The 25,586-nt window shown below is 35.5% G+C and overlaps 1 protein-coding gene across 1 annotated transcript in view; it reads left to right on the forward strand.

Moving 5' to 3' along the window:
* The window catches only part of LOC144963974 (ATP-dependent translocase ABCB1-like), a 66,230-nt gene that overhangs the window by 30,122 nt on the left and 10,522 nt on the right, over positions 1–25,586 (forward strand). The window contains exons 9-23 of the mRNA XM_078897918.1: positions 208–321; positions 1,956–2,066; positions 3,134–3,259; positions 3,629–3,832; positions 6,466–6,636; positions 7,330–7,491; positions 9,351–9,354; positions 10,213–10,313; positions 10,861–11,040; positions 11,508–11,612; positions 16,131–16,208; positions 17,818–17,901; positions 22,465–22,595; positions 23,975–24,047; positions 24,735–24,976. Coding sequence (XP_078754044.1) covers positions 208–321; positions 1,956–2,066; positions 3,134–3,259; positions 3,629–3,832; positions 6,466–6,636; positions 7,330–7,491; positions 9,351–9,354; positions 10,213–10,313; positions 10,861–11,040; positions 11,508–11,612; positions 16,131–16,208; positions 17,818–17,901; positions 22,465–22,595; positions 23,975–24,047; positions 24,735–24,976 — 1,886 coding nt within the window. The remainder of the gene's footprint in view (positions 1–207; positions 322–1,955; positions 2,067–3,133; positions 3,260–3,628; positions 3,833–6,465; positions 6,637–7,329; positions 7,492–9,350; positions 9,355–10,212; positions 10,314–10,860; positions 11,041–11,507; positions 11,613–16,130; positions 16,209–17,817; positions 17,902–22,464; positions 22,596–23,974; positions 24,048–24,734; positions 24,977–25,586) is intronic.

Consider the following 25,586-nt stretch of genomic DNA (forward strand, 5'->3'; position numbering starts at 1 on the left):
AGCACTAGTCTATCGTAAATGACCATAATTAATTGACCAAAATTAACATTTTTTGTTAAGGAATACCACTAGAAATTGAGCATTTTATTCGGCGTTATAGGATACGTTTACATTTTTCTACCAAATGCCAAAAGATAATTTTCGAATCGGATTAAACATTTATATTTTGTATTTTTAATATAATATTGTTAACTTGATTTTCAACAGGTGTTTCTAGCTGCCCTCATTGGAAGCTTTTCGATCGGCCTTGCCTCTCCTGCCTTCGGTCTGGTTAAAGTCGGATGTGGTGCTGCCTACGAGGTATTCAAGATAATCGATGCGGTAAGATTTATTCATATTAGGTTAGATTATGATGTGCACGAATCTTTAGAGTTTTCGACTATTTAAGGATCTTTTTTATTGTATTCTCACAGGCAAAATAAAAGGGTGAAAATGCTATATTAAAATAATAAAATGTACGAATTCATTTGAGTAGGTCCATATTTCACTCTTTGTATACCTACTATAACCTTTCATTATTTTTTAATTTTTATTTTCTGGGTGGGGGGGGGGGGGGACTTGCATAATGTGTGTACTGGCCTAGGAAAAAAATCAGGAACGCGCTCTCAGTCTTTTCAAGACAAAAGCAACATATCATGATTAGCGGTTCAGATGTCGAAATTTACTTTTTTTTTTTTTTTTACCAAAGACCTCTTAATTGCAATGCGGAAAGCATTTGTGAGAATTTTTATCATAAATATGTTGACTTTATGATTAGATGATAAGATAAACATATTTATAAATAATAATAATAATAATAATAATAATAATAATAATAATATATATATATATATATATATATATATATATATATATATATATATATATATATACTTTATTCATCCCAAAAAAATGGAAATTCTTTTTACAGACGTGGCATGCATAAAAATGTATAAACACAAAGTTGAGAATCTATGGCGACAATGTATATATATATATATATATATATATATATATATATATATATATATATATATATTTGTGTATATATATATATATATATATATATATATATATATATATATATATATATATATATATAAATTTTACAAATCGAAAAATGTTGTCCCCATGACCCCCGGTTTTAACCCATTTGCAAATGCACAAAAATGTAAAAATATACAACCAATAACCAACAACAACACTTTATATATTAATTTGAAAAATTGAGATAGGCCATACCACTGGCCTTTAGTCCGAACTTAATAATAAATATTCTCAGTTCGATAATTCTCTACTTTCCCGACGTCAAATCTCAAAATCTCATGAACGTATGAAGGTAAATTGATGAAATAAACTTCAAAATGCCCTGCTATATTAGACAATATATATCTCACAATGAGTAATTCTGGGGGTTTTCCTGGCCCACCACACATTTTGATATTCTTGGTCCCAAATACGGCTTATCCTCTCAAAACACTATTAGGTCGATGTGAACCATATGCCAAAAAGTTGTTAAAATGATCAGAAATGTAAGATTTAAAAAACATTTGGCCAGAAACCTCGCCTTTCAACCATCGGTCGATTCAAATGACTCTCATCTTGACAATAACAAAACAAAACATGAAAACGCTCAAACATGCGACCTTGCGAGTTTCTTCAGAGTACGGTAGTTAACTGGTTAAAGAACATATATTCCCGAAATATTTGGTTTGTTGCGTGCGGATCTATCCAGGCCAATGTTTACAACCCAAGTTATTCAACTTTAAATATCTTGCCCACTTTGAAATAAATTGTTCTGTCAAAAAAAGCCAAATTAAACTATAGCCATCTTTTTCAATTTAAGACATATAAATAAATTCCATGTGATGTCCTAAAAAGACCTAAATTTAGAGACACTTTTTGTAATAGTTTGGTCTAATGAAATCCCTATGCAAAGACTAGGACACCATAGATGCTTTCTGGCTCGTCCACAGAAATCAAATATTGACAGTATGTCCGAGAATGGACAGAAGCCCGACTCGATCAGGGGGGTAATCTCTTTCAAGAACGTCCACTTTTCGTATCCATCCAGGCCGGGAGTAAAGGTAAGACCAAAACTGATAAATGGGCCTAGTTGGTAAGACCGATTTAACGTGGCACAGCTAATAACAGATGTGCATTTCCCTTGTTTTGTGTGAAGTGTTAAGCAGGCATATCAATAATGATAATAATAATAATAATAATAATAATAATAATAATAATAATAATGATGATGATGATGATGATGATGATGATGATGATGATGATGATGATGATGATGATGATGATGATGATGATAATACTGATAATAATAATAATAATAATAATAATAATAATAATAATAATAATAATAATAATAATAATAATAATAATAATAATAATAACAATAATAATAATAATGATAATGATAATAATAATAATAATAATAATAATAATAATAATAATAATAATAATAATAATAATAATAATAATAATAATAATAATAATAATAATAATAATAATAATAATAATATCTTTTTCTTTTTCTTTGAAGGCTAGGAATTAGCATCGCCATTTCGATCGACAAATGATAATACTATGAATATAAATTATAGAGCACGAACTACCCATTTGCAGATTTGATAATTGCCATAAGCACATTGCTGTAGGTTATTGGAAATACATTAAGAATCGGTTATCGGTGTATTTTTGACAAATAATAAATACACATTAATGCAAAGGCTTGATTATTGATTATCCTTCTAATTGTACAACAGTAAGAATGTTTTGCTTCACCATGAAGCTATATTACGACTATGTGGTCTAGTGGTATGACACTCGCTTTCGGATCGGAAGGTCCTGGGTTCGAGCCTCGCGCTCGGCGCATAGTTGAGTCCTTGGAAAAGACTCTTTTCTCACATTCTCTCACCGTACTCAGGTGTAAAATGAGTACCTTGTCGTTAACAGCGTTGTCTTTGTCCGAAAAATTGTAATATCGCCTAACAAGCGTCATGTCCCGTCCTACATGTTAAATGTTGTGTTGACCAGGGACACCTTGTAAAGCGCTTTGAGCACATTTAGTGGATATTGCTCTATATAAAGCTCAATTACGTCCTATTATTTTTGTATTGATCAATGTACTACCAACTTCCAGATACTAGACGGGTTCAACCTAACGGTGTCCCCAGGCCAGACCGTGGCATTGGTTGGACATAGTGGATGCGGCAAGAGTACGGTGACACAGCTACTGATGAGATTCTATGATGTTGACAGCGGCCAGGTATGGTGTGATTGTGTGTGTGCTCGGTGATGATGGTTGAGGATGGTGGTGAGGATGCTGCTGCTGCTGCTGATGATGATGATGATGATGATGATGATGACGATGATAATGATGATGATGATGTTCATGATGATGATGATGATGGTGGTGGTGGTGATGGTGGTAATGATGATGATGATGATGATGATGATGGTGATGGTGGTGGTGGTGCTGGTGGGTGTGGTGGTGGTGCAGCATTACATTAATAGCAGCATTAATGAAACTGATTGTGTGTACACCAGGGCACATCTAGTCGAAAAATTACCATTAACCACGTTTATTTGCAAAACCTAATTTGAATCTCTTTTTATAATCTTCATGTTTCTACAGGTAACCCTAGACGGCGTAAACGTTAAGGACTTGAACGTGAAACATCTCCGTCAACACATAGGCATCGTGAGCCAGGAACCAGTGCTATTCCCCACCACTATTGCTGAAAACATTCGCTATGGGAGAAATGAGGTCACCAAACAGGAAATCATTGACGCTGCCAAGAAAGCCAACGCTTATAACTTCATCATGAGTATGCCCGATGTGAGTTCTTGATCCTTTGATTGTTCTTTTGATTGAATGACGTCTATCTGACTTCATGTGGACTAAAAGGGAACATTATCTGGAAAGGTCTCTTGCAATCCTCTAGCCCTTTTCCAGTTTAATATTTTATATACATCACTCCCACACACACACACACACACACACACACACACACACACACATATATATATATATATATATATATATATGTGTGTGTGTGTGTGTGTATAATTATATATATATATATATATATAATATATATATATATATATATATATATATATATATATGACTTATGCCTCTTGGCTCCTGGTGGAGCATAGGGCCTCAACAGCACTCTTCCATCTTCTGTCCTTGGCACAGACCTTTGCCTCATTCCAGGTAAGATTGGAATTGGAGACGCACAAATCTTGGTGAAGGCTTCTCCTCCAAGTCTGTTTTGGACGACCCCATTTCCTCTTGCCCTGTGGGTTCCATTTGAGAGCCTGCTTGGTTATATTACAGGGCTCTTTCCGCAGGGTATGGCCAACCCTTCCTGCATCTGGCCTGGACATCCATTTGTTCTTGTCCAAAGGTCAGCATTTGGCACTTTGTCAAACCATTTCAACCCGAGTATTTGTCGAAGACAGCGATTGACAAAAGTTTGTACCTTGGCTGATGTGGTCAATGTTGTTCGCCAAGTCTCTGACCCATAGAGCAGGACTGCTTTAACATTAGTGCAACGGTATCACGAGTGTGGTGAAATACCAAACAAAGAGGTGGATTGTCTCAGTCGCAGAGAAGACTTGGGTTCCGAACCGTAACCGTTCTTTGGAGGTGCTCAAATAGAAATAGTAGTGATAATAGCTGATTTCATGTAATATAAAAGGCAGCCGAGAGACTATGATTTCGTGTGGCCGGTTGCGGCTATGTCTCTCAGCTGTTGTAGGAGTAGGGAGGGGGGGGGAGGGGTAATTGTGATGTTCTTATTGGTGTAAAATCAAAGAATTGTATGAACCGCTGTCGGTACAGGGATGGTAAATTTAATTGGATACATGTCATAAATAATCGTGCGTGGGAGGTTAGATAGACAGATTGATAGATAGATAGATAGATCCAAGTAAACAAGTGCCTCTCTCTTTTGTCTATTTGTCGATGTATGTTTGATTTCAATTACTCGTACTACCATTGTTATTAATATAAACAATAACAAAAAATAAATAAATAAAAAATGGAGCTTTATATAGCGCAATATCCACTAATGTGCTCCAAGCGCTTTACATGAGGTACCTGGTCAACAGCAACATTTAACATGTAGGACATTAAAAAATATTTTTAAAAAATTAATATAAACCCGATCAATGGAGCCAAGCCTAAAATGTACAAGTAAAAGTGTAGTTTAATATGTCTCATTTAGTTTAGCATCATAAACCTGACCTTTTTTCTATTTTCCGTCCACAAATCAAGGTTAATCGAGCTCAATCAAAGTCATTAAAATAGAGATTAAATCGCACAACGTTCCTGGTTGCATAAAAAATAAAATGGCGGCGCTCGACCTCTCACTAGCCACTTTTGATGACGTTTTCCCGCCTGTTGTCCAATCTAACCCTGTGTTATCTATAGACGGACCTGCCTGTTTGAAATGGTGTTGATATGCCTTGGTTTACGATGACACAGCTCTCTGGTTCTTTATAAATAATTTCAATCTAGTTTCGAAAGTATTCTCCTAGTAGTGTTTTATGTATGTAACTGTGTGCTAGCCTGTCGAACGCTGGAAAGTTGCGGGCGCAGAAGTCAAACCAAAAGGCATTCTTAACCCGTAAAGACCAAAAGGAGTGGTGAATGCAGTCTTGTGCTGGTCTTCAGGGTGCATTGAAATCTGGTGGTATCCGGAGGCAAGATCAATTGTCGAAAAATATCGGGCACCAGCTAAGGCGTCAAACGACTCCTGAATACGAGGTAAGGGGTAGACATCTCCAACTGTCTTGGCGTTGAGTCTTCTGTAGTCGACACACAATCTGAGGCTCCCATTTTTCTTCCGAACCAGTACAACAGGGGACGCATACGGGCTATGGCTTTCGATTATGATGTTGTTAGTCTTACTTAAGCTGTTGAAGATGTTGCCGTACCTCTTGAAGTATAGTGGGGGAAATACAGCGGTAAGGCTGTGATACTGGAGTCTGGTCTACTGTTGGGATTCGATGGGTGGTAACGTTTGTGAACCCAATGTCAGCATCGTCTCTGGCAAAAATATGGTGATACTCGTTGATGATGTCGCTAAGTAGTTGTCTCTGCCTGGCGTTTCCGCCAATTTTGACCTGAGAGGTGGGCAGCTGACTTCGAATTGGAGGTTCTAATCTGGTCGCCGTAGAGTGTTGATTTGATGGCTTTTTGTCGACGTGGATCTTCTTGCAGATGAGTTCCTGCGGCTCTTCATTCTCAATGGAATCAGCTAATTCAAGATTGGCAATATACCATTTCTCAGTTTTATATTATTTTTAACATGTTGTTATCCATTTTTAAAAGATGGATGCGGGGCCAGGCACCATTTGAACCAATAGAGCCACGCACCTGATGTTTTGTCACACTTATTACTTTTGCTCATTACGAGAACAGATTTTATGTATTCCAGTATTGATTTCAAACTTTTGCAGGGATTCAACTGCTTTGTTGGAGAACGTGGTACTCAACTGAGTGGTGGTCAAAAACAAAGAATTGCGATTGCCCGATCTTTGGTACGAGAGCCTTGTGTACTATTGCTGGACGAGGCAACTTCGGCTTTGGACAGAAATAGTGAGGCCATCGTACAAGATGCCCTGGACAAGGTATTCACGACTCAAACCGTTTGTCCTTCTCTCTCTCTCTCTCTCTCTCTCTCTCTCTCTCTCTCTCTCTCTCTCTCTCTCTCTTGCTCTCTCTCTCTCGCTCCCTCTGTCTATCTATCTATCTATCTATCTATCTATCTATCTATCTATCTATCTATCTCCCCCCCCCCCCCATCCCATCTCTGCCCAAATTCCCTCTAAATCTCACTGTTTCTGCGTCATTCTCTAAGGCTTTGTAAACTCCCATTGCATCTAACTTTCTGGGGCATGATTGATCAATACTACTACTACTACTACTACTACTACTACTACTACTACTACTACTACTACTACTACTACTACTACTACTGCTACCACTACCACTACCACCACCACTACTACTACTACTACTACTACTACTACTACTACTACTACTACTACTACTACTACTACTACTACTACTACTACTACCACTACTACTGCTGCTGCAGCTGCTGCTACTAATGTTGCTATCACCACCACCACCACTACTACTACTACTAATACTACTACTACTACTAGTACTACTACTACTACTACTACTACTACTACTACTACTACTACTACTACTACTACTACTACTATTACTACGACTACTACTAATACCACTACTACGACTAATACTACTATTACCACTACTGCCACAACTGTTCATTTTAAGCACTTCATTTTCAGGCTAGCATAGGTCGTACCACATTGGTCATCGCCCACCGACTGTCCACAATCAAACATGCTGATATCATCGTAGTTATGGATAAGGGACGAGTTGTCGAAAAGGGAAACCACAACAGCTTGTTGGCGGACAAGGGTATCTATTACAACTTGGTTAATACACAGGTATTATTTTCCTTTCCGCCTTTTCATCCTCCACCCCCTGTCCCTCCTCCTCCTCCTCCCCTCCTCCTCTTCCTCCTCTGTCTCCTCCACTTCTTCTTCCGTCTCCTCCTCTTCATCCTCATCATCATCATCATCATCATCATCATCATCATCATCATCATCATCATCATCATCATCATCATCAACAATAACAACAACAATAACGACAACAACTCCCTACAAGCCATGTCTGACCCCTTCAGTTCTGTCTTTTTCAACTTTTACTTCAATGTTCTCCTTTCCAAGATATGGATAAAATGAAAATTACGAAAATAGCAAATCAAAAAGATTTTATTTGGGTCTAAAATCTGGAAATTCGGGTTCCTTGTTGTCTTGTTCTTTTTTATCTTTGACAGAGGACAGCTTCACTTTTATCCATAATAATCATTGGGAATAAATTCAATTTATTACTTTATTGCGTTATAGCATATAAAGACACACATCTAAGAAAACTGACTGCGCTGTTAACCAGTTAAACCATTTTCGAGAGTTTTTGCTAAGATGATGGTTATTTAAATCGATCGATATTTAAATTTCTGGACAAATATTTAAATACGCGTTTTTCCAGAGTACGGCATTTAACTGGTTAAATATCAACCTGTCGCCATTAATGCAAAATAATTCTATGGCAATATGGAAATATACCATAAAATCATTAAAGTCATAGTTTCACAAGACATTAATTAGTTACGCATAACAAGCTTTCACTTAATTATCAATAAATAATTGGTTAATCTCAAACATCTGAAAAAACTGTCCTTGCTGTTAAATATCAACCTGTCGTCATTACAAAAACAATATGAAAACAAAAAAACCCATCAATTCTTTGGCAATATATCATATTATTTTAGTCATAAATTCACAACGTTTTTGTTTAGCAGTCGGATATTTGATACAAATGACAAGCTTTTACTGAATTATCAATGAATGATTGGTTATGATGAAATCCACTATAGCACTAGTGAGAAATACAACATCAATGGAATGCAATGGAGTCTCTTGACTAATCTAGATTAACCGGACTTTGCTGATGGCCTTAAACTTCTATCACAAAATTTCAAACAACTGCAAGACAAAACATTTAGACTACAAGTAGATTTGTCTAGCAGTACCGAACGTAATATCAGCATTAAGAAAACTACTATTGAAAATGAAATACAATTAGTACCAAGAAATTAATGAGTGACAGATCCATTCCTGAATTTGAAGCCTTTAAATACTGCCATAAATCATCTTGCTCCCCATTACCACTGCGATCATAGAGTCCTGCCGAATTTAAAAATAGATTTGGAAATTATTCGATGTAATCTTCATTTGCTTCGACGTTTTCAATCTCTTAACACTTCTGCGCTCTTCCTCCTAGTCATCCCTCCTTTACCGCTCCTCCCACTTCATTTCCATCTCCTCTTCCTAATCATCCCCATCATCATCATCGTCGTCGTCATAATCATCATTATCATCATCGTTGCCAAAAATAATCATCAACGATTATCATTTAACTACTATCCTCATTTTAACAATTATGTATCAACACCCATGTTTACATATTAGAATGATAACTGAATGCAATTATGAGATTCATTTAATATTGTTATAATGAAAAATAGTTTGCATTGTTTTGAAAGTATTTCCATTACAATAATGAGCCAATAACAATTTTTTATCAGACCTGCAAATTAGTACACGTCGAATAACACCAATTTGCAATGACATATTTTATTCTTTTGTTTCTGATCCCTAAATCATGATTTCTTAGGAAGTGTACAGATCAATAATAAAATGCTTTATTTTTTTCCCCTCTGCCATCTACCAAATCCAAGAAATGTAAGTATTTGTATCGTTATCTAATACTATAATCAATCAGCTTAAATTATAAACATGTACATATCTATGTGTGTGAGGTACTTTAGGGAGATGGTCCACATGCCGCATTTTATAGGTAATTAATTATGATATGGTGTCAAAGAGAAAGTAAATAATTGGTATATATATTTACATTATATATATATATATATATATATATATATATATATATATATATTATTTTAATATTTACCACAATGTTTGAGACAATCTACATTAATGTTTCAGGCCTAATTAGCCATCGTCAGGACTGTTTGTTACGTTTGTTGACTGTTGTTGTTTGTTGAAGTGGTTCCGGTTTGTAGTTGATTAACAAGAACTTCCGGCGATGTGGACACGTATTGAACAATACGATATATATGTATAGGGGGGGGGGGCGAAGTGGCCGAGTGGTTAAGGCATTGCACTGTGACCCGGAAGGACCAGGTTCGAGCCCAGCTTCAGGCACTTTCTTTTTTTTTCCTTGAGCAAGATTATTAACCCCCAATTTGTTCACTTGGACAACATGGATGATTCCTGTTGACATCAGACGTCTTGTTTGATGAGTTCTATATATTTCTTCGTGGAATACCTAGGCGACGATGTCGTGGCGGAAAAAGCATAATTAAATTTATATATATATATATATATATATATATATATATATATGTGTGTGTGTGTGTGTGTGTGTGTGTGTGTGTTATATATATATGTTGATGAGGAGAATCAATTGGAGAAAGAAGAGGGAGAGTAGGAGAATGGGGAAGAAGAAGGGAAACGGAAAAGACGTTTACATACCAGATTAATCTCTTTAACACGTATTAATGACATTTTTAACAGACGATGGTCAAGAAAACGAAGGTACTGAAAATGCAGCCGAGAAAGTAGTAAATGGAACAAGAAGAAATTCTGATGTAGAGGCTACGTTGTCTCGTCATTTGGTAAGTTTATCTTAACTGTATTTTAGGTGATGTCTTCAACAATTAGCGCCATATCATTACAATTATATAATATAGCTTTTAGTCGATCATATTCTCATCACAACGTATTACAGGCTATATTTTAATTATCAAAGAGGCATTTTTGTAATATGTTGACAGATTTCTTTATGTTTGTTCAAGTCAGCTATAAATGTTGTTATAGATCATTCTTTTCAAAAATGATGAAGGTTATATTTTGGTTTTAAATTCGCAAGTAAGTCTGCGGCTTTATTTGCATTAACTTGGTACCAAGCTCCGTGATAAAAAAACTGATCTAATGACAAGAACGCAAAATATTAGTATCAGGTTTAAGATCATAGTCATTTTATCTCATCTATACTGGTCGAACTCTCTTGTAATTCTGTCAGGTTAAAACATACGGTGATGTGTTTCATTAGGCTGCCAAGTAAGAATCTAATGCTTGTAAGTTTTTATACAAAAGCGTATGGAAATCCAGATCTGCTGTTATGAGTAAATTGGTTTTAAAACCAATTTTTTCGTTGTCTAGAGTTTTACAGAAGACGAGGAAGAAGAATCCAAGTTGTTGGTTAGTAGGAAAGATGCCTTAAAACGTTTGTCACGACTCACAGCACCAGAATGGGCCTACAACCTGGTTGGTGCATTTGCCAGTCTCTTTAATGGTGCTATCCAACCTTGGTGGGGATTCTTATTGGCAGAAACCATTGTCGTGAGTAAAATATCTGTTTTTAAGATAATTCAGGTTCAATGTTGATTATAAATTGTATTAAAAAATCATCTTTTTTATTGGCCATCAGATAATGCAACTATTTTCCATCAAAGATTCTAGATATAGTAACAGTAACAGTTTTTAATATCACTATGCAGTTATTAATCAACAAAAAGCTTCTACAATAGTAATTAAGAAATAGGCTTGACTATTTTAAAATTCTATAGAAGTAATAATTTTCATGGATGTTTTGTCATTAATTTAAATTTCGAATTTGTTAAACACAAAACATGAATTGCTTGCCTACATCGTCCAATGAATATCAGAAAAATATCATGTTGCCATCAATTTTATTTGGCGGTTGCAAAGGGGACAAACGATAGGTTCGCGATTACCAATGTAAAATGATCTTCTTCTAAGGTAAAGCATGTAAATTTTCTATATTTTGTTCGAAACATTCTTTGCAGGCATTTACAAAAGATGATGAAGATGAGGAGAAGGATGAAATTATGAAGATTTCGCTATACTGTCTTGGACTTGCTGTAGCTGCACTGTTCTCATACACTGCACAAGTAAAACTTGTATAATTCTGTTTCTTTTGCAATTGAAATTCTTAGGAAAATTAATATAACTATTAATATATTATGTTTTCGCTGTATTCTATGAAGTTATTATTATCATCATCATTGTCACGTCTATGTGGGAGAGTGGCAAGTAGGAGTAGACAGATTGGAGTAAGATAGTTTCCCCATAGACTTGTTTTCTGGTGCCACTTTTATTTTCCCCTGTTATAGTCGGGTAAAAATCACCAGACAACTTGACGGATAGGAATAAAATGTTTTAAGTTAAAAGAAATAGGTAGAGGAGTAGTGGTAGATTATTGGCACGTTATATAGGGATGGGTAGGTTCAGAAGGTAAGTATTAATCCCCGTTACAGAAGAAGTGCTTGAATATAAATCAACAGAATTGCCTCATACAATAACAAGTTAACTCATAATTAGCCAAAGAATAATAGTGCTGGTTTTTAATTCATTAAATTGAGGCTATGGGTATATAATTTTCATTCCGTATCACAAACTATTCACTTTTCTTAGCTTTAGTGGTGACTAGTGGCGGCGCTAAAGTTTCTTCTGTTATATGGGACAGGCCGTTTCATTCTAGTAGTTTCAATGTATTGGTTGTAAGATCCACTCTGTATCACTTGTAGACAAACAACCAGTTGCTTGTTCACCCGAAGCAGGCTTGGACAGTAACGTGATACATGTTGGGTCATTAACCGATGCAGATTTGGTTAGTAACCGATCTGTGAAAATACCGGAGCAAATCTTTGACTAGGTTGCAACATTTTAATATTCCTATGAATAGTGGGGTCGTGAGGGATTTCAATTAATACCAATGACATCACCACTGGTTTTAAGATGTGTTAGTAATTTAATTAACGGGACACATGAAAGTAGCGGGATGGGGAAAGATATGTATCAATGAGAACATAATAATCAATGCACATAAATACGAGTACTAAATAGCGATAGTACCTTAGTAAATGTAATTCGCGTAATGTAATGTTAATGAATATATTATACTAACACGAGTTATCAACGACTGTTTCGTTTTTGTTTTTGTTTTTAAGGGTTTTACGGCGCTTGCAACACATTAAGGTCATATAAGCGCCAGTAAAAAGGAAGAAAATGGGGAAGTAAAAAGTTCTAGAATTACAATTAAAGCATCCAAGAAAAATGAAGACTAAATGGGAATTGGTTCAAATAGGAAACAGGTGTAGATTCCAAGAGCACACAATCAAAGTACTTAGTTTGAGATCACTAAAAGTCTCATCCAGACACAAGCACAGGTCCCCACTAAGAGGAATATACTCAAATGTTGACAAATCATATACATATATATATATATATATATATATATATATATATATATATATATATATATATATATATAATGTATACAAAACATAATACGGTGCATAACAGAGAGATGATTTACACGGAAAAAAATATCATCCCCCAAGACATTTGACTATTTCCCTCCCAGCCAGGGGTAGGACAAAACCAAGTAATCTCATTCCAAGACGGAGACAGAATGCAAGTTGGAAAACAGATATTGGGGGATAGAAGACACAGTGAGTACCTCCCTGCCACTAATAACAGAAGTTATTGATTTCTGTTATTTTTGATTGTGTCTACTTACGGCCAGCAAAACATAATATTTATTATCACTCCTACACACAAGTTTAATTGGCATTAATTAATTCTAACACAACGTATGTCCATCACCTACACTCATTCGCACATGTTTCTCGCTATGTACAGAACTTCCGAGTTCCCAATAAAGCAGTGAGCTCTAAGTAGATTAAATGGGAGAGAGCGATTTTGATCACTGTCGTAGTTTATATGTGTTTCTCTCGGGAGTTGGAGAATCACAAGAATAATATTCCAGGATTTGGTCTTGTCTGGCCATTAATGGTTGTTTCTTTAGACCAATCGTGTTCTGTGTGTCATAACTTTTAGCGTCTGTAATCCGGTGAATTCCCAAATTGGTCGGCTATGTGAAGCTATGTGTAGCCATTGCATTGACGATCAAACACATGGCCCATCTCGCCTCCCACCTAAGTGAGAACTGAAGCAGTTTCAATGCGGTGTCAACTCCGTAGCTATAACACACGGCCTTTTTTAATTGTGCCTCGGGCGATGGCGATTAACACATGGCGACGCGTGAGAGTATGTATTGAGAATATGTATTGATTTGTTTACAATCCTGGGAAAGTTGAGGCGATTGAAATATATCACTACAATCATCATCATCATTATCATCATCATCATCATCATCATCATCATCATCATCATCATCATCATCATCATCATCATCATCACCACCATCATCATCACTATATTTTATAATCTTATTTTTGCGATCAATATTATTGTTATCATCATCATCATCATCATCATCATCATCATCATCATCATCATCATCATCATCATCATCATTATTATTATTATTATTATTATTATTATTATTATTATTATTATTATTATTATTATCATTATTATTATTATTATTATTATTATTATTATTATTATTATTATTATTATTATTATCATTATTATTATATTATACAGATAGATCAATAGAGATATATGATCAAAAAGATAAAGATTGATGTGATCCATCTAACTACAAACCAATAAGTCTAACGTATAGTCTTTGTAAAATCTTAGAGAGTATAGTTAAAGAGAAAATAGTGACTTTTCTTAAATTAACCAATTGATAAATACTTGTCAACATGAATTTAGAAAGGGACACTCTTGCATAACTCAGTTATTGCAAGTAATGGATGATTTTACAAAATGTATTGATTAAAAATACAATATTGATGTTATATATTTGGATTTCAGGATATCTTTCGATTCTTATTATTTTTGAAACATAGAGGTTATGAAATTACTGCTAATATTTATAACTGGATTGTATCTTTTTAAACTGTCCGTACACAGCGCTATGTCATAGGTGAAAGTTGTTATGATTTCTTATGCGCAACTAGTGGTGTCCCTCAGAGCAGTGTACTTGGTCCTTTACTGTTCATTATCTATATAAGTGATCTACCTGATATTATAAATTCTAAATGCAAAATTTTTGCTGATGATACCAAAATATATGCACCAACATTAGATAAAGATATCGTACAAAATGATATAAATTCACTATACAATTGGTCTGAAAATTGGCAGCTTAATTTTAATATTGCGAAATGTAGAGTGCTGCTCATTGGTAGGTCTAATCCTTTGTTCTCCTATTACATAGGTGACAATAATATGACTGGTATGCCAACTGCGTGCTCAGAAAGGAACTTTGGGTTCATTTTTGGTCATAAATTGTGTTTTTCTGAACATATATGTGATATATACAAAGAGCAAACAAGCTTATATACAGAAGGTTTAGCTAACTTTATTTGATAACGTTTGTCCAACTGTATATATATATATATATATATATATATATATATATATATATATATATATATATGATATATGTATATCAATTATTTGAGGCTCTCGAATGTACAAAGTTGGACATGCCAAATTAATGTAAATAGAGTCAATTATACTACGAATATTTAACATGACACTTATTTATGTCTTAGATATTTAATACTCTTATTAGCAATTAACATTGACTGGATGGGGTTCCTGGCCTCCCATAGTGGGCAGGGGGGGGGGGGTACATACTGTGTCTTTTATCCCCTTATATCTGTTTTCCAATATGCTTTCTGTCTTTGTCTTGGAATGAGATTACTTGGTTTTGTCCTGGCCCTGGCCGGAGTCCTAGCTGGGAGGGAAACAGTCAAATGCATAGTTATTGTTTTGGGAGATGATATTTTTTTCCTTGTAAATCATCTCTCTGTTATGTATTATTATATTTGTTATTTTGAATTTATAATGTAAGCATTTGACTGTATTCCTCTTTGTTGGATTTTGTGCTTGTGTCCGGATGAGACTTATAGGTGGTCTCAAACTAAAAGTACTTTGATAGTGTGCTCATGGAATCTACATCTGATCCATATTTGTTCCCAGTTCCCCTATGTCTTACTTTTTCTTGGATGCTTTATTTGTAATTCTATAACTTTTAACTATCCCATTTTCTTCCTTTTTACTGGCGCTGATATAACCTAAATGTGTTGCAAGTGCCGTAAAACGCTTAAAAACAAAAAACGAAAAAACAAAAAACAATTAACATTGGATGCTGTTTATAAGATTGATAAATTGTATCTATGCATAAAGTACCACAGAGCATTAAAAGCTTTTTAGAACCTATTAACTCTTTAACGGTGCGATACAATACGATACAAAAAATTGAAACCATTTGATTAATACTGACTATGATATCAATATCGAATGACAAGAATTCTAAATCTACCTTCTCTACAATTTAAATTTACTCTTTTATATTTCTTGAGTACTTGCTCTATTTATTCATTTATCTATTTTTATTGTATGTCGTAACCAATGATTATCAATTAATTAATATATCTATCCATTAATTCATATAACAAACTGACTCATATTTTACACCACAGTATTATTTCTTTTCTGTATCTGGCGAGCGCTTGATTGGACGGATAAGAAGCATTGCTTTCAAAGCTATGCTGAGACAGGTTTGTCCTTCATACATTCATTAACTTTACATACATCTTCATGTCTTATTAGTCAGTGATGAATATTATCATTCTTATATCTGGACTAAAATAGTACATGAAAATACGGCAGAAAAAAGAGAGATCTAGTGTTGAATGAAACTGCGAACTGACGTTTGTGGCCCAATTGATGCTCACAATTGTAACGAGAGAAAGCGATGATGGGCATTGTCAATGTTAGATATGTGTCAAAACTCTGGCCCTAGCCTTATGTTCTCGCATAAGGTACTTTATTTACACAATCCTACTCGACTCAGACGTTAATGAAAATCTGGCTACAGGCATTGGCGAATATTGTGAGAGTGTGACTATAATAGATACGTCTAGCAGGCAACTTTTACCATATGAAATGCAAATGTGATCTATATGGCCTTCTGGAAAGGGGGGGGGGGGTACATTAAACATTGTGTGAGCGCATTGAGCATGGTGATTTTGTAGAAATTTGCGCTGTATATATTATCAATAATTAACTCGATTATACATGTTTACATAATATCTAGGGTCCACCACATTTTTAGGTAATTTCGAACAATGCTGTCATTGCTTAAACCAAATCTAAAAATATCCAGCTATATAAATATCACATTATTGAATAAACAGGTAAACGATGAAGAAATTTCACAATTTCTTGTTCTATATCTATGTAAAAAGGGGACCGGATCGTGTGAGTATTTATTTTTCTCCTGAAACTGTAAATACAAAATCGAAGACATGAGAGTAATGTTCGATAAAGCATTTTTATGAAAGGGAAACTTTTGAGAGAGGACAATAATAGAATAAAATAAAAATCTGAAAAGAGATGTATGATTCAGAAGCAGAAAGAAATATAAAAGAGAATAATAATGTAAAAATTTAGACTTTCTTGACTAGGGATCGAACCATAGACATTCTGACCAACGATCGCACATGCCTTATACATTTTAGTTTATAAAATAGAACAAGCAAACCCTTTAGAAAACGTCGCCCTCTCTGTCGGACTATCATTATGGTAGCATAACTAACGATGATTTGTGACTACAAAAAATGCCCCCTTATGTTAAGATGAAACTTAACGAACTTAATTCACAATCCCCAGACTAGATACATGCAAGAAACGATTACTCCATATACTCCAACTCGGCAGCTTAGATTACCTCGAAAGTCAACATTTATAGGTTCCAATGTCAACGTTTTGGTGAAGGTCTTTTCACAAACCTGGCAATCAGTTTGGAACTCTTTCTCTGTCCATCAAGGAACCGCTCCGCATTGATACTTTTAAGAAAACGTTCAAAACCCATCTTTTCAAACCGTTTCAATATTAAACTGTTATGACATTATATATATATATATATATATATATATATATATATATATATATATATATATATTAATACATGTGATGATATTTTAAAAAATTGTGGTTCACACTCAATATTGGTTTGGGTCTGTTTTGTTTATGTGGACTTGTCATTATGTTGTATATTGTCTTGGATGTAATGCCTAATGGCCCAACCGTGTTTATAAAGCGCTTTGAGGTTTTTACCGAAAGCTCTTTACAAATGCGATTTGTCTTTATTATTATTAACTCCAGGAAATTGGATGGTTTGACGATGAAAAACATCAATCGGGGGCGCTTGGAGCCCAATTGGCAGAGAAAGCAACACTTGTCAAGGGGGTAAGGATAAAGTTGTATTTTCTTTTTATGATTTTTGTTGTGTTTTTGTTTTTAGATTTCGATGAAGAAGGGTTTGAACTAAAATGTCTTGTTACGAATTCTTTTACTCTTTGATTCGATATCATCCTTGTTTGCTCATTAAAAAAATACTAACGTAGTTTATAGAACAAAGAAGCCCTTCCTCCCCCTAAAATGACGGGTTAAATAGGATTAACTAATATTGGTCTGGTGAAACCCCATTTTGTGGTAGAACAGCGATTTGGGCAGCGTGGCTCAGCGGTACGGTCTTTGCTTCGTACCCGGAATGTACCGAGTTCGATCACGCACCGCTGAGCTGTGTGACCTTGAGCAAGTCACCTCGCCTTAGATCAATTGGCGGCGCTGCAATCCTGCTGACGCTTGAGTTATTCCAGTCTTCCTTTGGAATAGACCCTATATATAAATAGCTCCTGTTATCAAAAAGTTGAGCACTATTATTTCATGGTTTTGTTTTCTAATGTATAATATATATATATATATATATATATATATATATATATATATATATATATATATATATATATATATATATTATATGTATATAAAATGTTAATATTATTATGTAAACGGCAACAAATACGTTACTGGCCGTGCATCCTCCAGTTAGTAAAATAAACTGATCATGATTCTTTAAAAAGTAAAGATTGCCGTTCAGCCTTATGCATTTTGCCCAATATGCTTGATATGTTCACTATACACCTATGAACTTGCTTAGTTTATAAAGCTGATACATCGTGACAAAAATTTGTCGTTATGATTACGGTTACACACGCGTATTTGTCAATGACCTCTTTTGATAAAGCTAATGGATAAATGATGATGAGGTGACTTGTAACTGTAAGATGGTGAGATTATCACAACTAACGTCTTTTTAAAAATGTATTGAACACAATATCTGGATGTTGATTATGTTTTGTCGCTGGTATTATAGACAAAGGAAAAAGGAGGGGGTCGGAGAAGAATCAACTAATGAATAAGGTTGTATAATCCTAGTTACTCTCTTTATCTTCATGACAACAACCCCACTCCCTCCCCTTCTTCAAGAAGAATTTATTTTTTGAAAAATATTTTCATTATCTTAATAGTAGTAGTAGTAGTAGTAGTAGTAGTAGCGTATGGCTACACCTCCAAATTCATTTCGTCAACCCAGCTTCGGAAGTCTCCCTCCGCCCTAAGAACTGCAAGTCTCGTTACTGGACAGTAGAGGACGATAATGTGATCGCTGGTCTCTGGAGCTGCCTGACACTTCCGGCAGGCATCACTGTTCCCAAGTTTCCATCTGCACATACTTTATGCAGTTCTGTCATGTCCTGTTAAGAGGCGATTTGAGGAAACCCAGTATTTTCTGGCATTGTGGAAGGCAGGCATTCTTTTGGTTAGGGTCTTTTATGACGTTTTCTCCTCTTGGTGTTTCCCTGTTCCACATTTCTCTCCACTTCTCTTCTCCGTTGACGTCTACTATTTTTGAAGGTGGTCCTTTAATGATTATTTTTATAGAAATGTTATCTGTGACTTCATCAATTCTTGCATGCATTCTTTGTCGTCTAAGACTTAGCGGTGTAATGCCACTCAGTGTTGGGAGCCACTGAGTAGGAGTTGCCTTGAGGCATCCTGTTACTATTCTCATTGATTCTCTCAATCGGATGTCAATGTGGTTTAAATGTGGGCTCCTCATCCAAACAGGGGCGCAGTATTCCCCCACACTGTAGCACAGTGCCAAAGCAGAATTTCTCAGTATCTGGGGTGAGGCTCCCCAGGTGGTATTTGCGAGTTCTTTCACCAGGCTGTCTCTTTTTGCGATTTTATTTGCAGTTCCCTCAATGTGTTTGCGGTAAATTAGCTGTCTGTCCAATGTGATGCCGAGGTATTTAGGCTTGAGTTCTGGGGATAGTATTGATCTTCAATTCTTTTGTTGCTTCTCGATTATTCAAGTGGAAGTTTATGGATACTGACTTGGTGGTGTTCATTTTTAGGTACCACTTATCATAGTATTGTTTCAGTCAGGTGGTTTCTTCGCTTAGAACTTCTTCAATCTCTTTGCAGTTTTTCGATTGATAGGCTAAGGCTCAGTCGTCAGCGTATCCAAATTGAGTGATTGTCAGTTTGGCATGTCAGAGATCTAAATATAGAAGAAAGTTGGTGCTAAAACCGAACCTTGTTGTACCTCATTTTTAAGTTTTCGTGTTTTGCTTTTGTTTCCTCCTAATATGACATGAAATTGTCTTGTGCCAGTCATAGTAGACAGCAGTTCAAACGTCATTCTACAAGAAATCATTTTTTTAAACATCAGTCCGCCTGTCCAAACAGTGTCGTAAGCTGCAGATAAGTCTTTTAGGAATGTACCGGTCTTCTTTTTGTTCTCAAAGCCTGCTTCTATGTATGAGGTCAATGCAAGGACCTGTTCCCTTGTGCTTCGTTGTGGTCAAAAGCCCGCTTGTTCTGGTGGTATGGATGGATTTACATATGGGGGTGATTCCTTCTAGTATACTCTATTCCAGAAGCTTGTATAAGCAACAACGTAGAGATATTGGTCTGTGTCTGGATGATTCAGTCATTGGTTTGCCTGATGATATGGCGATTACTTTGGCATGTTTCCAAATTTGTGGTTATGTACCCTTGTCCATGATGTCTTTCATTGTCTTGCCAGCCAGTATATTGTTTCTGGTCCAAAGTTAGTGATCATGTCGAGGTATATTCCATCAATGCCAGCAGCTTTGCCTTTTTTTATTTTCTTTATAGCTCCTTTCATTTCATTAATCGTTATTTGTACATTTAAAAACATGCTATGGTCAGCCAAAGTTTTCAGTGTCTTTTGATGCTCTTTTCTTATTTCTTTATCAAATTGATGGTCTAGGGTGTGTTGTCCCCGTTGTTTAAAAAAATTCTTTGGCGATTTCATCTTTTGCAATTTGGGGGGTTGGTTTTGTTTGACGAGCTTCAGGGTTTAGCTTTTTGTCAATTTCATCAGAATAAGTTTTACAGTTTGATTTTCTGAATTTCCACCTTGGTTTGGGCAGGGTGTTTATGAGTGGAATTTGAATTCCGATTCTAACAAGGCTTGGACGATGTTGACTATGAGGAAAGTCTCCCGAGATTTCTCTAGTTGACTTCAGCGAATTTCCCTTTGGGTCCTTTGTTACAAACACCACGTCTGGGGTATAGTCTTTGCACCAACGGGCCGAGCGTATAGTTCCTTTTTCTTTGGGGTTGTAAATGTGTGTGAGGTCATTAAGGTTTGCCAATTGTACGATCTCATTCTCTTGAGATTCGTTTTTGTTGTAAACCCAATCGGAATGTTGGTTGTAGAAGTTTACCATGATTATCGATGAGGGTCTTTAAGATAAGAGGCCCAATTAAGATTTGGTTTGTAAACATTAGTATTTTCAGTGTCTCCAAATTTAATGGTGATTCTTTGTATGTCGTTGGTTTCTGTGCTACCTCCCAGGTCAGTGACTTGGTCTATTGCTTATGGTTCTGTTTGTTTATTACGTGATACCCCTGAATGTTGTATCTTGAGGGAGGGCCAGTGTCATCGAGATAGGTTTCCTGGAGGAGGGCAATGTCAACATCATATTTTTAGTATATGTGATACTCGTACTTGGCCATTGATATTCCTTCTTTATCAAGGGAAAGTAGTTTAATGGTAGTGCCTGTAGTGAGATTATTTTCAAGATTGGAGTCTAGCTCATTTGTCATGTTAACCGGACTTCCTACGTTTGCGGTATCTCTTACTATTCTTCATTTTCATGAAGTTGGAGGTAAGGGTCAAGGAGAAGGGAGAACCTTGTCTGGACGCCGGTTTGGATCACTCATGGTCTGGCTACTCATCTTTAGCTGTTCCAGCAGGATTGGTCTTGGCTGGTATCACCTTCAGGGTCATGGCAGCGCGCAAGCTACTGTACGACAGCAACGTGATGATACTTCGCAGGAGATATGTTAATGATATAGATAGAAGAAATTCTTTTGATGTCACCTAGATCTTTGGGTTTGTTTAAATACAGCAATAGAAGTGAAAGATTGCATCAAATTATTCTCTCTAATCGTTGATGCCATACACACGTCTGTATGCTTGTTACAATATTTTTTCTAGTCGGGGCAAATGCCTATTTTACTTAAGGATAATCTTCAACAAAAATTCAAAACACGCCAGAAACAATGAGGCCTGTTTCTAACTATCACTCTTGACTACAGAAAATACCGCTACTTATTTCTCAGAAAGATCATAATTGACTGGAACCACCTTGATAATTTGAATGGAGCATCACAGTGAATTAAATTTCAGACTAAGAATTGCACGATCGACTATTAACTCTAGATTGAGTCTATGGCGTAGTGATAATTTACTGGCCTTTGTGTCATATGTCGTTGGTATGCATACCGGTCTACGCACTTGTAGGAGTGTAGAGTTAAATGCTGTATAACACTTTGTCATAACTCATTCGACAATAAAGACCAAGATCCATCTTTTATATTATAGTTTATACCATAACTCCAATTGTAATTTTTAAAAAAAATAATCTTCAGGCTATCCAAAGTATCAGCAGCACGGTTCTTCTCAGCATTGGTGCTTTGACTGCAGCCTTCACTATCTGTTTCATCTTTAGCTGGAAGCTTACTCTTCTTTGCGCAGCTTTTGTACCACTGGTTATTATGTCGTAAGTGTTCCTTCTTCATTAAATGATTAAAGTACCAGCGATTTGTGGCTTTCAATAATTCTGCTAAAATAATATGAATAGTAATGGCAATGGTGGTGGTTGTGATGATGATGATGATGATGATGATGATGATGATGATGATGATGATGATGATGATGATGATGATGATGATGATGATGATGATAGCAAAGCGAGTTCTGTCATTGGATGAAATCAAAGACAATTGAGAAAACAACAACAACAACAAAATAGAAATAATTTATTTTTAAACATTGAATTTGTTTCTTCCACCCTCATAAAATAGATGTTATGCAGGCTTGTGAAAAAATAATCAAGTTTTCCCTACCAGTCCTCATATCATGTTTATTAAAATGATTAATAAGCTCCCACCAGTCTTAGCTGTCATATCAATATTCTTTCTCTCTGGTGGTGATGTGATGTTCACGCGTGTTCCACGCGAAATTCAACAACGAAAATCAAAATCAGCATTAAACAAATATCATTCGCTTTCCGACAGGTCTTAACAAGTTAACTGCCATATTCTAGAAAGACATGTACTTATAAATGTCGCCAGAAAACTCGTCCTTCAAATATCCATCGATTTAAATGACTCATCTTGGCCAAATCATTCAAACCTGGGCCTTCGCGGCAGTTAACTGGTCAATCCTCTTATTATTCATCTGATAATATCAGAGTGATAATCGGCCATTCACTGACAAAACACTTTTTAAAATTTGGCCAGAAAAAGTTTTACTTCATTTATCGATCGATTGAAATAATCTCTGTTTAAGACTTTTAAAAAGCACTCAATAAACTTGGACTTTTATATAGAGCAATATCCACTAAGCGTGATCAAAGTTTTACAAGGGGTCCCAAGCCAACAGCAACACTTAACATGTAGGACGAAACGTGACGCCTATTAGGCAATATTACATTTTTTCCTATAGAGTCAGCGTACTCATTTCACACACGAGTACGATGAGAGACTGTGAGTAAAGAGCCTTTCCCAAGGACACAGCTATACGTCCCTCGAGCGGGACTCGAATACTTGACCTTTCGGTCCGAAGGCGAGTGTCATACCATTAGACCACATACATGCACAAAACGTTTTGGACAAGTTGGGGTTTATTTCAATCGATGGATACATGAAATATAAGTTTTCTGACCAAAATGTAAGAAATGCGTTTTGTTAATGACCGGCATAGCATTTCAACCCGGGCTTTAATGATGCCCATGTCGCAACGCAGATACTACTTGGATGAAAACAATATCAATATCAGGATAGTAAAAAAAATAGACCACATTTGTCATTGATTAAATATGACAATTGTTTGATTTCCTATTTTAAGATTAATTGACTGTGTCTTTTATTTTCCTAGTGGACTCTTGACTGTCAAAGAAAATCAGGGAATGTCCAAGACCCACAAAACTACACTGGAAGAGGCTAGCAATGTAAGTATATGTATGCATGGTATGCATGGCATATATAAATATATATATATATATATATGTGTGTGTGTGTGTGTGTGTATTATTTCAATTATAAATATGATCAACTTCTACAATATTGTTTCGAGCATTCGCTCTCATCAGGAAGTTGATCAGTTGATCATAATTATAATTGAAATATTTTATAAATAACTCCTATTATCAAAAAGTTGAGCAGTATCATTTCATGGTTTTTGTTTTTATAATTTATATAATATATATATATATATATTGAAATTATGTTTATCTATTATTTCAATGCTTGGAATACGATTTTTGTTCTGTCTGCTGACATCAACTAATCTGATAACTGACTTTTTTTGGTCTGTTTTATGTAATCAATTTCTCTGATTTAATCCCTTTTCTATGTAGTGTGTTTGTTCGAATATTAGTTTTCAGTAGCCAATAGTGAGTAGGGTGAAATTTAAAAGTTTCATAATTGAGCAATATGACTTTGAGACTAGATTTTTGGTGCATGATTTGACTAAGCAAATTGAAAACTAGAACTTTTTTTTGGTCCAAAATAGAAATCAATGAATTCTTGGAGTGACCTTGCTTCAGGAATTACAAAAATTATAAGTAATCTATATGACACTAAACTTGTTTTTTTTTCATGCAAAACATTAATACAATATGTATTCCTTATTTCAGGACGCTATGTCAGCCGTGGCCAATATCAAAACCGTAGCGTCCCTTACGACAGAGGAGCTCTTCCTACGTAATTTCTGTGACAACTTGGACGACTGCTTCAAATTCAACACCAAGAAGACAATAACCTTGGCGACTGGATTAGCCATCTCATGTGCATCCTACTACTTTACTTTTTCGGCCTGTTTTTACTATGGCTCTGTCCTACTTGAAGATAATGATATCGGAGCTGTTGACATATTTAGGCAAGTGTTTTATAGTCTTAATAATTTAATAAACGCTAAGTATAACAGTTAAGTTGTCTAGAATATTTCCAGGATTTTGCTATACTCAAATAATTCAAATCATTAGTACATACCCAAAATAGAACACTTGGCGAGCCACACAAACCTACATAGCTACAAAACAAATATTTATTTATCATCATCATCCATCGTGGCTTGTACTCTTGAGTATGTTGCCGGTCAGCTGTCTCCATGTATCACGATACTCTGCGGTGCGCATGAAGTCTGCGTTACTTTTAAAATCACTTTTGACCATTTTTCGGTAATTTAAATATGTAATTCTCTGTCTTCCTCCAGCTCTCTTTACTTCGATCATCCCAGATGTTACCAACTTTTCTATTCCGTCTCTTCTCCACATTGTCCCAGAAACCGTAACTGCCTCTTTAGACGGTATCTATCAATATTCTTCCTTTTCTCGTCTTCGCCAACACTTCCTTGTTCGTATACTTGTCTGTCCATGAAAACCTCAACATTCTTCTATAAATCCACATCTCAAAGGGTACATATAACAAATGTTTCCACTACTTTCATTCTGGTCTTCAACTTTAGATTGTCGTTTGACACAACTGGA

The sequence above is a fragment of the Berghia stephanieae genome, chromosome 2 (genome assembly GCF_034508935.2).
Source record: "Berghia stephanieae isolate SIO BIC M18660-M18661 chromosome 2, UCSD_Bste_1.3, whole genome shotgun sequence".
Classification (NCBI taxonomy): Eukaryota; Metazoa; Mollusca; class Gastropoda; order Nudibranchia; family Aeolidiidae; genus Berghia; species Berghia stephanieae.